Source organism: Panulirus ornatus, chromosome 10, assembly GCF_036320965.1.
Source record: "Panulirus ornatus isolate Po-2019 chromosome 10, ASM3632096v1, whole genome shotgun sequence".
Lineage (NCBI taxonomy): Eukaryota > Metazoa > Arthropoda > Malacostraca > Decapoda > Palinuridae > Panulirus > Panulirus ornatus.
This window is the reverse complement of record NC_092233.1, coordinates 5,409,203-5,422,313: the sequence shown is the minus strand read 5'-3', so window position 1 is coordinate 5,422,313 and position 13,111 is coordinate 5,409,203. Positions and strand designations below refer to the sequence as shown.

The window sequence follows — 13,111 nt, the reverse complement described above, 5'->3', positions numbered from 1 at the left end:
GTAGCAAATATTTCAATTTTAAAACAAAAGATATTTTAGCCTAAAAATTACCCTGAACTATTACCTTCAGTTTTTCCTAATTTTCGGTGGAAAATATTTTTGCCTCAAAACTTTTGTATAACAACTATTCTTAATATTGAACACGATTCTAGTGTTCATATGTTGTTTTGGAGCCATTAAATCATATAATGAAGCACTGGATCATGACAATATTTATTGATTTTATGAATTTTTCATTCGTAATTATTTTATATCTGTTACCCATAGAAAGCTTTATCTTATATTTTCCATCATCATGTCAAGTAGAGAGCTGTTTTAATTAGATATATTTCAATTTTGAAAGAAAAAGATTCTTGGCCTAAAAATTACCTGACCTATTACCTGCACTTTTTGATATTTTTCGGCGGAAAACTAATTTGCCTGAAAACTTTAACATACCAGCTCTTTTTCATGTAGAACACATTTCTGGTGATAAAATAATGTTTAGGGTTTATTACATCTCGTAATGGAGCATTGAATCCATTGCAAGGTTAAAGACATTTTTGATGAATTTCTTCGTTAATATTTTCCTATCCATCACCCAAATAAAGCTATATGATATATTTCCTGTCATTTAATCAGGTATAGATTTTAAGTTGCATATATTTAAATTTGGAGCAAAAATATTTTAGCTTAAAAATTACCCTGAACTATTTATTACCTGCAATTGTGTATGTGAGGATGTTGGTGTATGTAGCTGTGTATGTGAGGATGTTGGTGTATGTAGCTGTGTATGTGGGGATGTTGGTGTATGTACCTGTGTATGTGGGGATGTTGGTGTATGTAGCTGTGTATGTGAGGATGTTGGTGTATGTAGCTGTGTATGTGAGGATGTTGGTGTATGTAGCTGTGTATGTGAGGATGTTGGTGTATGTAGCTGTGTATGTGAGGATGTTGGTGTATGTAGCTGTGTATGTGGGGATGTTGGTGTATGTAGCTGTGTATGTGGGGATGTTTGTGTATGTAGCTGTGTATGTGAGGATGTTGGTGTATGTAGCTGTGTATGTGAGGATGTTGGTGTATGTAGCTGTGTATGTGAGGATGTTGGTGTATGTAGCTGTGTATGTGAGGATGTTGGTGTATGTAGCTGTGTATGTGGGGATGTTGGTGTATGTAGCTGTGTATGTGAGGATGTTGGTGTATGTAGCTGTGTATGTGGGGATGTTGGTGTATGTAGCTGTGTATGTGGGGATGTTGGTGTATGTAGCTGTGTATGTGGGGATGTTGGTGTATGTAGCTGTGTATGTGGGGATGTTTGTGTATGTAGCTGTGTATGTGAGGATGTTGGTGTATGTAGCTGTGTATGTGAGGATGTTGGTGTATGTAGCTGTGTATGTGAGGATGTTGGTGTATGTAGCTGTGTATGTGAGGATGTTGGTGTATGTAGCTGTGTATGTGGGGATGTTGGTGTATGTACCTGTGTATGTGGGGATGTTGGTGTATGTAGCTGTGTATGTGAGGATGTTGGTGTATGTAGCTGTGTATGTGGGGATGTTGGTGTATGTAGCTGTGTATGTGGGGATGTTGGTGTATGTAGCTGTGTATGTGAGGATATTGGTGTATGTAGCTGTGTATGTGAGGATGTTGGTGTATGTAGCTGTGTATGTGAGGATGTTGGTGTATGTAGCTGTGTATGTGGGGATGTTGGTGTATGTAGCTGTGTATGTGGGGATGTTGGTGTATGTAGCTGTGTATGTGAGGATGTTGGTGTATGTAGCTGTGTATGTGAGGATGTTGGTGTATGTAGCTGTGTATGTGGGGATGTTGGTGTATGTAGCTGTGACTGTACGTGAGGATGTTGGTGTATGTAGTTGTGTAAGTGAGGATGTTGGTGTATGTAGCTGTGTATGTGGGGATGTTGGTGTATGTAGCTGTGTATGTGGGGATGTTGGTGTATGTAGCTGTGTATGTGGGGATGTTGGTGTATGTAGCTGTGTATGTGAGGATGTTGGTGTATGTAGCTGTGTATGTGAGGATGTTGGTGTATGTAGCTGTGTATGTGGGGATGTTGGTGTATGTAGCTGTGTATGTGAGGATGTTGGTGTATGTAGCTGTGTATGTGAGGATGTTGGTGTATGTAGCTGTGTATGTGGGGATGTTGGTGTATGTAGCTGTGTATGTGAGGATGTTGGTGTATGTAGTTGTGTAAGTGAGGATGTTGGTGTATGTAGCTGTGTATGTGAGGATGTTGGTGTATGTAGCTGTGTATGTGGGGATGTTGGTGTATGTAGCTGTGTATGTGAGGATGTTGGTGTATGTAGCTGTGTATGTGGGGATGTTGGTGTATGTAGCTGTGTATGTGGGGATGTTGGTGTATGTAGCTGTGTATGTGAGGATGTTGGTATAGCTGTACTGAAGAAATGCAAGATTTTTTCATTTTTCTTTGACTTGAGGAAAAAATCTTTTTGATTCGTCTATTATTTCCTTCACTGATTCCATATTCACTACAGTCACATATATACAGGGGTTGGAATATGTATTTTCTCCTTCATCCAAGTGGTTCCACGACAAGTCAGGTGTCTGAAGTTTGATAACAAGCTCAAAAAATGTCAGGTCTATTTGCAGTATATCCGTTTCTATTTTTCTTTCATTGTTATTCTTTGGGAGGATACATTTGTTTTTGATCGCATATGTATACAGATCAATACAGGGAAGTATTCTTATCAGCCAATCACCACATACGTTAGAACTGAACACTCCGTGCGTTCGTTAGTTTACGAAATAGGTAATACTGTAATTTATAAGACGTTGCCGGATATCTTTGCGTTGCCAGACATCGCTACTGTCCACCATGTACCGTAGAGAATTCTAGTGTCTGCAACGTTACAATCATTAGCTTCAACACTACGAAGCTAAACTGATGAATTATTACAACAGTATCATCGCAAATGTGCATTGCAAGAACTTTTTTTGGTCTGATCATTTTCTTTGGTTTATTGTTCCGCTTGTGTGATTTCCGCTAAGAAATTATAATTCATTTAAACTCGCTTTCATTTTCCTTAGCCAATATGCCTCACTACATGTTTGTTATTGTATGTTGTCCACCAACAGCATTTCTTTGACTAATATGGCCCGGAACACTGCTTCCTGATGCTCGATATGTCTTTTTTAAAAGTCTGAGGCAAGATGACACAGGCGTCGAGTTTATAGATTTTTTTTTCCTGAATTCCTGCTTATATTTTTCTGTCTCACTCTGAGATGTGGACGCTTGCTGCTGCTGCTGCTGCTGCTGCTCGTGCCTTCTTCTTGAGTCGGTGTCTATACTTGCCATTTGCACTGAACGATGAGGGTGTTTCACACTCGTGGTGAGGGCCCTCTTATCTTGCTTGACACATCTTGCCTTTGCCACTTCCATGTTAAGAATCCATCTTACAGGAAATTATGTTTGAGGCAACACATGTAAAGCTGTTTGATCACGACAGTCTTTAATTAACGACTAATCGTCCTATATCCCTCCTTATTTAAGCTCTCCCTCTCCCCACAGTGTCTTTCCCTGAATCTGTCATAGGAGTGAAGGAGACCCAGTCGCCGGCATTCCTTGACATACCCCTTAACATCCTCCGTTTTATCCCCCATGAATCAAATTTTTTCCTGACTTGCTACTTGCTTCACAGGGCTCGGGCGCTGTCTCCAAACTAGTGGCGGTGACGAAGAAGGAGAAGTCAGAAGCCAACAAACGTCGGAAACAGAGTTTGGAGATGGAGGAAGAGGACGAAGAGAACCGAGACTGGTGGACGAAGTACTTCGCGTCCTTGGAGGCTGTTGCAGTGGTGAGTACCCTTGCCTCACCTACCCACACCATCCCCACAACTGATCCACAGTCACACACTTCTTAAATATGTCGACCTTTCCCCAAAACTTGCTGAAGTACATCGGACGTTCCTCAGATTTTTGTTTAATCATGTGGATCCTTCCTCAAAAATTGCTCAACTATGTTGAACTTTCCTAAAAACTTTTTTAAACTTGTAGAACCTTTCCTCAGGACTTATATAAATATCTCGAACTTTTATGAGGCACTTATAGTGTTCCTATGACCTTAGTTGGCTTTCGTTACTGTATCTTTACTATACGAGATTACGACGCATGTATTTCTCTATTTCTGTGGTGACCGAGATGGCACGGGAAGAATATGGCTGGGTTTATAGGGAGGCGGATAGGCATTAGAAGGAAGAGAATTCCACAACTTAGCTGATCGAGGGAAGTAGGAGATATCATGACGATCAATCCTCGACTACCTGGTCTCCACACACAATACGTAGGAAGCAGTTAAGACCTAAAATTTACACTGAAGATTCACCATGACATTCAGGACAGTAAACTAAGACGTTAATATCTCAAAGAGGGTTAAGAAATCATGGCATGTTGCCATCAGTCACTGGAAGGTCTTTCTTAAACTCTGACACGTTTCTTAGACTTGGGTTTATTCTATGGTTCACGGGGAATGGGACATTAAAGTATGAGGCAAGACCTCGCTTGCAGATGCCATTTCCTGGATGACTCACAGGTTATACGTTAGAGTGACACTGTCTGTAACATCAAGGGGTAGAGGAATATACTCCACCGCCCCCAATCAGGCCAGAGACTGTACACCCCAACACGTACATCGTTCCTCTCCCTCATTATCATCACCAACACCTTCCTTCCTTCATGAGCTTAATTTCTTTTGTCTATTAATCATCGAAGTTCCTTCAGACCCTAAACTTCCTCGGTAAACACATCAACAGGACTCTCTCGGTGGAAAACAAACACGAAGCCATCCCTTCCTCCACACGTCCAACCTAGCTTTTCCACACCCCTTCCTTCTTTCCTTACACCCTTTTCTTGACGTCCCTCCTCGCCTCGTCTTCCCCACTAACACCGCCTCCTTCACCTTCCGCCCTCAGCAACAGCAGGAGGACCGCAACGCCCGGGAACGAGCCGACAACGCTGACGGAGGCGACCACCAGACGCAACAACTGCAAGAGGGGCAGCGGGAGGCTGACGCACAGCAGAGGAAGAAACATGGCACCTTCAAGGCCACGTCCACAGCGGCCAAGCTGGCGGCCAGGCTCAGCCCCAAGACCCAGCGAAGGAAACACAAGGTCAACATCGCCACCGTCAAGGTCAGCACTCCCTCAACGTCGGAAACCCAAAACATCCACACAATTTTCCAAAATGGCCGACTTGTCTCTTTGATAATACACCACTTCTTCACTTGCTTATAAGATGGAAATACAGCCATCCCAGTGTGACCTCTTGTGACCTTCAGTGATAGTCTGACCTACCCATGACCTGTTCTGTCATGATAGTACTTAGGTTGACCTTTTGTGACGTGCTAATACTAAGCTTGACCTGTCGCAGGTCATCCCCGGGGAGCTGGAGACCGAGTTCGGTGGGTTTCGGGAATGGCTTCACACCTTTGACCTGTACAGAGGCAAGAAAACTGGTGACGAACTGGAGGACGAGGGTAGAGTCGTTGGCAAGTTTAAGGTAAGTAATGGGCAAGGTTAAGGTAAGGCATACTATAAATTAAGGTAAGTTGAGGCTGATGGCAAGGGACATAGTGTATGGTTGATTTGTATATAAGTGTAAGATATGCAGTTAGATGAGGCTTACGTAATTCGTGGGCATATTGTTAAGTGAGTCATAGGCAAATGAAAGTAAATTGAGGGTAAGTGTATGGTACATAGAAGTAATTCGTAGGTATGTGTTAGGTAACTTGGAAAATATTAAGGTAAGCTGTTGTTAAGTGATTGTTGTGGGTAAGTTTAAAGAAAGTCGGTTGGAGTTTAAAAGTGGAATGTGGGTAAGTTTAAGGTAAATCTTGGGTAAGATTAAAGGTAGGTTAGGATGATGATAAACTAAGTTCAGGGAGAATTTAGGTAAAACATGGTCAATTTCATGGAAAGATGTAGAAAATGTTGAATGTAAAAAGATGCACGAGACAGAAATATTAAGCTGTGGGTAAGTTGGGTAAGTAAAGACTATATGGGTAAGTTTAAGGTAGGTATACGGATCTTTAGTTACTTGTCCACAAGTTTCATATTTGGTATAAAAGATGGGCAAATTTTACGTTTTATCGATACACTATGGTTAAAGGTAAGGAGGGCAGGTTGTAAGTTTAAAGCCAAATGGGTAAATTTAGGTAAGACGATTTAAGTTTAGGTTTGATGCATAAATCGGTAAGCTGAAAAGATTGAAGATGTGAGCATTTTTTTTATAGAAATGAGTTTTAAGTAAGATGGACAAGTTATAAGGATGATGGATAAGTTTTGTGTAAGTTGATCAAGTTTTAAGCATGATGGGTTTTAAGTAAGATGGAGCAAGTTTTGAGTATGATGGGTAAGTTTTAAGTAAGATGGAGCAAGTTTTAAGTATGATGGGTTTTAAGTAAGGCGGGCAAGTTTAAGATATGATGGGTAAGTTTTAAGTAAGGTGATCAGGTTTTAAGTATGATGGGCTTTAAGTAAGGTGGGCAAGTTTAAGATATGATGGGTAATTTCTAAGTAAGGTGGGCAAGTTTTAATTATGATAGGTACGTTTTGGGTAAGATACAAGACGTAAGTACGAATGTTTTGTAAATAACACTTAAAATAAGACCATAAGGGCACGCCTTTGGTAAAACCTTTGAAGTATACCCTCACAATGTTGTAGCTTAAGGCAGGGAGGTTTAATGTAGACTCAGAGGTCATATCTAAAGCAAGGTATGTGAAGGTGAACCTCCAAACGTCTGAGAGAAGGCAGGATATAAGATGGTGACCACCATTTTACCCATTGTTCCAAACTGTAGGGAATCAAATTCCTCGTCGAACACAGTTATATTTGATTAAGTTTAATGCCTTGAGAAGACGTCTTTCCTCTTTTGTTATCTTTCCTCACTCCCCAGAGGTCTCCCTCCTGCAGGAGCTGAGCACCTCCTCGACGACCCGGTAACGACTTTTGTGTTTTTCCCTCCTGCAGGGGTCGCTGAAGCTGTACCGATGGCCTCTACCGAAGGACATTGACGACACGACCATAACTGGTGGGGACCCACAGTATGGCTTCTTCCAGGTACGTTACTCCTTGGGGGTAGGTCATGGGAGGGTCGGAGAGGCCAAGGGGAGTCGGGGAAAGTGCAAGGAGGCTGTAAGAGGGAAAGCCCAGTTGTGATCCTGCTTAAAAGATGACACCTGTTGTAATGAGTGTTGTTATGGCGCTGTATGGGGAGGGGGTGTTGTTATGGTGCTGGGTGTTATGATGTAAGGTTGATGTGTTATGAGGGTACTATGTAAGTGTTGTGAGGATCTACTGTACAGATACTGTTGGGGTGGTCTGTGGTGTGAAGGCAGTGTGTGGATGTCTTGTGTTGCTGTGTAGGTAATGTGTGAGTTCCGAAGGTATTGTATAACTGCTATAATGTTGCTGGGTAACTCCTGTGCTACTTTTGTGAGTATACTACTGTGTGGTGAGTGTTGTGCAAGTGTTGTAGAAGTGTTGAGTGGTGTACTGGGTGTGAGTGTGAGGTGTGGTTGGGTGGGCGCTGTATAGCTACTGTGAAAGAGCCGTAGTAATGGGTGCCGTGGAGGTGTGTTGTGTGAATTGGTATCATCAGTTCAGACGTCGTCCAACACACTTACTCTTCAGTGGATCTGTATGTTCTGGGGTGCCCCCCCCCCCCCCTTTACATTGTGTATATCCCCACATCTGTCAATGTTCCCGTTAGTCAATTCTTCTGTAGCATTGTAGAAGTAGAGACTGATCTAGTACCTATTTTTTTTTTTTTTTTGGTCTACCATCTACTCTGTGCCACACCTCTACATGAGTTTCTTGTTGTGTTTTAATAACCTCTCTCTTTTGGTGTCTTGTTCCATGCTCATTCGAAGGCACCAAAGCTGCTCATGGAATCACAGGTTAATCATTTGTGTATAGGAATATAGTTGAAGCAGTTTTTTTTTAGACCCAAATTGCAAGTATATGCCTTTTAGTGCCTCAGCTTCTGGCCAACGACCCTTTAGACTAGCCAGAGTAAACAAGTGTTTCTTGGGAGACTCTATATACGTACGTCCAGCCCCGCGCATGCCAGCCAATTCACTCAGGTCAGCACCACCTCAGACTTGCCCCCCGAAGCTAATCATCCTCAATGTTTATCTCTGACCAACAGCATGAGAAGTCAACACAGGTCACTGAGGTGATGGTGGCTGTCGTCTGAATATAAAAGCCATGGGTCGTATTTTAGCAACTCGTTTTTTTTTTTTTTTTCCTTCTCCTCAAGGATGGTGGTCCGCTGAGGGCGCCCCAGCCTTGTGGTCTAGTAGTGAGTGCATGGTGTGTGTTATACTACCTCGGTGTGCCGAAAATGTCCCACGTCCCCGTGAGAATACTCAACCAGACGATGTTCTCTCTCCGTGTTCATGTTTAGACGAGCCTCCTCCTCTCCTCCCTACAGCTGGGAAAGATGGGGACCTAGTGATAACAACGCTTTGGTCCGTCTTTGTTATTCATATAGTGAGGAAACTGAAACATCTTGTCATTACCGGATGGTGATGACACATTCTTACCCCCCACCCAGTGGGTTATATAATGAACATTATCCCCCATCTTTCCGTATGATCGATGTTCTTCTGCTTCACCAAGGAAACTTCTGACATGTTGCCTCCCCTCCAGGTACTCGTCTTCGACTAACCCTTTCGGCGCTGTGTGTTCCCTCGATCTTTCTTGATGTCTCTTTGTCCCTCCTGGAGTGAGGACGCAGAGCCATGTATGGCCAGACTTGTCCCTGTATTAGTGTGCTGTTTGAAATCTCTCTGTTGTGTTGTCTCACGTACAATATATATATATATATATATATATATATATATATATATATATATATATATATATATATATATATATATATATATATATATTCAAGGAATCTTACCTCTCGTTTGGGAGGTAATTCGACACCTTGCTCTAACTGCAAAATGATTGTAATATTCAGTGTTCTTTAACCTCATGAGCAGGACGGAATGACCCCTGGGTATGACGCCCTAACCTTTGACCTGATCAAAGGTCACGCCGTCGTATCCAAGGGCCGTACCATCTTGGCCAATGATGTTTACGCACTTCCAGGTAGAGTAGAGTAGCGTAGCATTATCAGTATATGTGGTAGATTGGGTGAACCGGGCCATGTGTGTATGTGTGTGTGTCTATGGCGTAACAAGGGATCTAATTGCATGAGGAACCTTAAGGTACTGTGCTGCCCCAGGTTACGATTCCCTTCAACCCCGAGTCCTCTTCCTTAACCCTGTCTTAAAGGCCAGATGGCACTCTCCACTCTCACAGTCGGTCTCTTATCTTTCCTTCAGATGGTGCAAGTGTAGATAACTAATCTGGCAGGCACTTAAAACCAATAAAAAGCTAGTAAACAGAGTAATTCTATCTTAGAATATCATTCGTATAAGGAGCTTTTATCTACCTCTATAAAGATCATATGTACAGTTGCCCATACTATGAAATATTCATGATTACAAAATCAACATAGTTACCCCCTCCGCAGCAGCCTTGCACCTTCGTTTTCTCTTTTACTCGCCTATTTTCTTTTATAATCTTACGGTCTCTATAAGGTAAATGTACAGTTCCCCTTCCCTCTGGCCGTTCCTTTCGGTGTTAACATGTGCAGACCCCGACAACAGCACTTCCAACCTCGAGGACAAAACCCAGCAGCTTGCCTCTGCATCTATAATACTTCCGTTCACTGGTCTATAACCGTTTGTGTCACAAAGTTACTTGTCCCGACTCCCATAAGTCTCTTCCAATTTCCATAAGTCTGTTCCAACTCCCAGGGGGTCTGTTCGGACTCCCATAAATCTGTTCCAGTTCCCATAAGTCTGTCCCGACTCCCATAAGACCGGACCGACTCCCATATAAGCTGTATAGATACCTAAACCCATAACTATTCATTCTTCAATCTTTATCACCTGATTCCCTACTGGAACAGTACGAAAGTGACCAGCGTCTTGGATCATTAGATATATACTCTATCTTACGACGAGATAGATACAATACGCCTCTCGCGACGAGATAGATACAATATCTCTCTACACGAGATAGATACAATATATCTCTCACTACGTGACGAGTGAGTGACTCATTTCCTCATGATCTCCTCCTTGAGCTCCCTTACCTCTCGTTCCTCTAAACAGATGACAATTAATTCTTTATTTACATCATCGTGATATTACAGATTTACAAAACTTAAGAACAATACCATGTGAACATCCAGCTCAAACCTTTTATTTCTTTTTACTCATCGTGAGTTTTGAGACGCAGTCACCGTTTTTCTAACGATCCACCAATAGATTATTGCACCATAAATTTTCCTCCTGCCTTAATGTTTTTTATGGCGTGATCAATGAACGTTTTATCCTCGCGATGACACTGATATTAATTCTAGTGCCTGGTCGAGGTTTCATGGTTCGAACCCCTGTGTATCCGTACGAACCTCCTTCAAGGTTCCATACATACATATTTATGTATGTATTTGATGCAGAAGGCCCTGGGCTAAAGTCCTCATTGAGGCCAGGTCTTAAAACAAAAGGTTACGTAGATAAAGGCGTATGAAAAGAGGAGTAAAAATATGCTAAGAGTCTTGGAAGATGTGGGAAAACTTGTCTTTTCCAAAGAGCCAAAGTTACCATGTTGGTAGAGGCACGAGAGGAGAAAAAATTTCCAATTCGCATCGTCGTAGGGAAAGCAAGGGAAAGTAAGACTTCCCAAGTTTAACAGTGTAGGAAGAACTTGGGAAGGATAAGAGTTCCAGGTCTTAGCGGTGCAGGGAAGGACATGGGAAGGTAAAGAGTTCCAAAGCTTAATGGAAGAGGGAAAGAAGCAGATATCACAATGGCCTGCAGTCATTTGCTGCCCGTGTGTAAGGACAGCGCCTGAGCACCATCTATCACATCTTGAATCACTTTCTTCAGTACAAATTTAAATGTTCCTATCAGACATTTTTTATCTTTTTTGATACTCAAGTTAAAGACAAACCAGATTTATTTTTCTATAGATCAAGTAGTTTTCTTCGTGTGTGTAGGTAATAAAGAACTCCATTCCACTTTTTCTTCTGTTTACTCTCAGCTTCTGCCTCAACTGAGGATGTATCTCGTCCTCAAAACTCCCTCGTATGCTTTTGACGCTTGTCCCCGACGCAGCCTAAGACCCGCACACACCAAGGAGCCTCAATCTCCCTCTCTTCCAGGGCCTTCCTTCCAACGACCCGATCCACGTCCTGGTGCGGGTGTACGTGGTTCGTGCCTGTGACCTCCATCCCATGGACTTAAACGGGAAGGCCGACCCGTACATAGTGGTGCAGCTGGGGGGAAAGAAAGTGTCAGACAAGGAAAATTATATATCCAAGCAGCTCAATCCCGTCTTCGGCAAGTACGTACCATTACCTGTAGTATTGCAAAGTGTCTGGTGTACAGCAGTGTGGTGGGTAGCAGCGTGAACCGTGATTTACATATGGAGTGAGATTTTTACATATTAGGGACTTGTATGTTTGTGTGTTTTGTTTGTGTAATGCTTGTATGGTGTGGCAATGATGTTAGTACAGAATAAGTGGTGGTTTGCCTTATGTAAACAGAGTATTTGTGTTTGCGGAAAGAACTTCCGCTTAAGGATGGTTGTATATGTAAACAAGACTTTCATGATAGGGAATTGAAATTGTGACTTCCCTCTCATCATCCCTCCCTCACCGCAGGTGCTTCGAGGTGGAGGCCACCTTCCCTCAAGACTCGATGCTCACGGTCCAAGTCCTCGACTGGGATCTCGTCGGGTCTGACGACATGATCGGCGAGACCAAGTTGGACCTCGAGAACCGCTTTTACTCGAGACATCGCGCCACCTGTGGCCTCGCGATGAGATACGAGACGTGAGTTGGGGGATGTGGGTAGACCTTGCTTTTGAAAACAGTATTAACATTGACATTGTGTGTCAGAACGAATATTTGTAGCTTTACATGGGATCAACTATGTTATACCATGGTGTGACCTGCACGTCTATCATGCCATGGCGTGACCTACACCTCTGCATCATGCCATGGTGTGACCTGCACCTCTGCATCATGCCACTGTGTGACCTCCACGTCTTATCATGCCATGGTGTGACCTGCACCTCTGCATCATGCCACGGTGTGACCTCCACGTCTATCATGCCATGGTGTGACCTGCACGTCTGCATCATGCCATGGTGTGACCTGCACGTCTGCATCATGCCATGGTGCGACCTGCACGTCTGCATCATGCCATGGTGTGACCTGCACGTCTATCATGCCATGTGTGACCTGGACGTCTGTCATCTCATGTGTGACCTCCTTGCCTCTCGTAAGGGAATCACTCTTTCCAAGAACAAATTCTTCTCTATATAGAAGTTGTCTCAAACGAAGATGGATATGGTTTTGTAAAAGTAAGATATCAACCTAAAGATTCTCATCTTTATAATATATCCTATATAAGACTATAAGACGTCAGTTCCCTCATATATTAAGGTACTTCATAAGAATAAACATTTCTCTCATAAGCTCGACATCTCTCGAAGGTACATCAGTTTTTTGCACCATGTATGATAAAGATTTGTCACGTACGATATCTTAGTATCCACCGACACTCCTTGACGTACGATAACTGACTGTGGCGTCACCCTACCCTGGACAGGACGGGCTACAACCAGTGGCGGGACCCCATGAAACCGACGCAGATCCTGGCCCGGCTGTGTAAGGAGGGCCGGCTGGACGGACCCCACTACGGACCAGGGAAGGTCCGCATCGCCAGCAAGACCTTTACACTGCAGGGCGACGACGAGCACGACCCCCACCGCAGCAACAGAGCCATGGGTGAGTGACGAATGAACCGTAGGGTTGATGACTGATGTATATCAGGGCCGATGCAAAAGCGGCGCCTGTTGTATTCTACTGTATTTTGTGCTATATACGGGGGTCACGTTCGTAGTTTGACCTTCGTAGTGACGGTGTCGTCCAGGTCATTATCATTAACGAAATGTCGTTCATGTAGGTTCTGAAAAATACTGTTTTCTTGGTTCTTTTAACTGTATGTTCATCACCCACCTACTACCCGTGTAG

General features: G+C 43.1%; 1 protein-coding gene across 1 annotated transcript in view; it reads left to right on the top strand.

Moving 5' to 3' along the window:
- Positions 1–13,111, top strand: part of LOC139750745 (otoferlin-like) — a 425,902-nt gene that overhangs the window by 398,146 nt on the left and 14,645 nt on the right. The window contains 7 exon segments of the mRNA XM_071665450.1: positions 3,654–3,809; positions 4,923–5,141; positions 5,380–5,508; positions 6,979–7,068; positions 11,234–11,415; positions 11,735–11,905; positions 12,687–12,865. Of these exon segments, the coding sequence (XP_071521551.1) occupies positions 3,654–3,809; positions 4,923–5,141; positions 5,380–5,508; positions 6,979–7,068; positions 11,234–11,415; positions 11,735–11,905; positions 12,687–12,865 (1,126 nt within the window).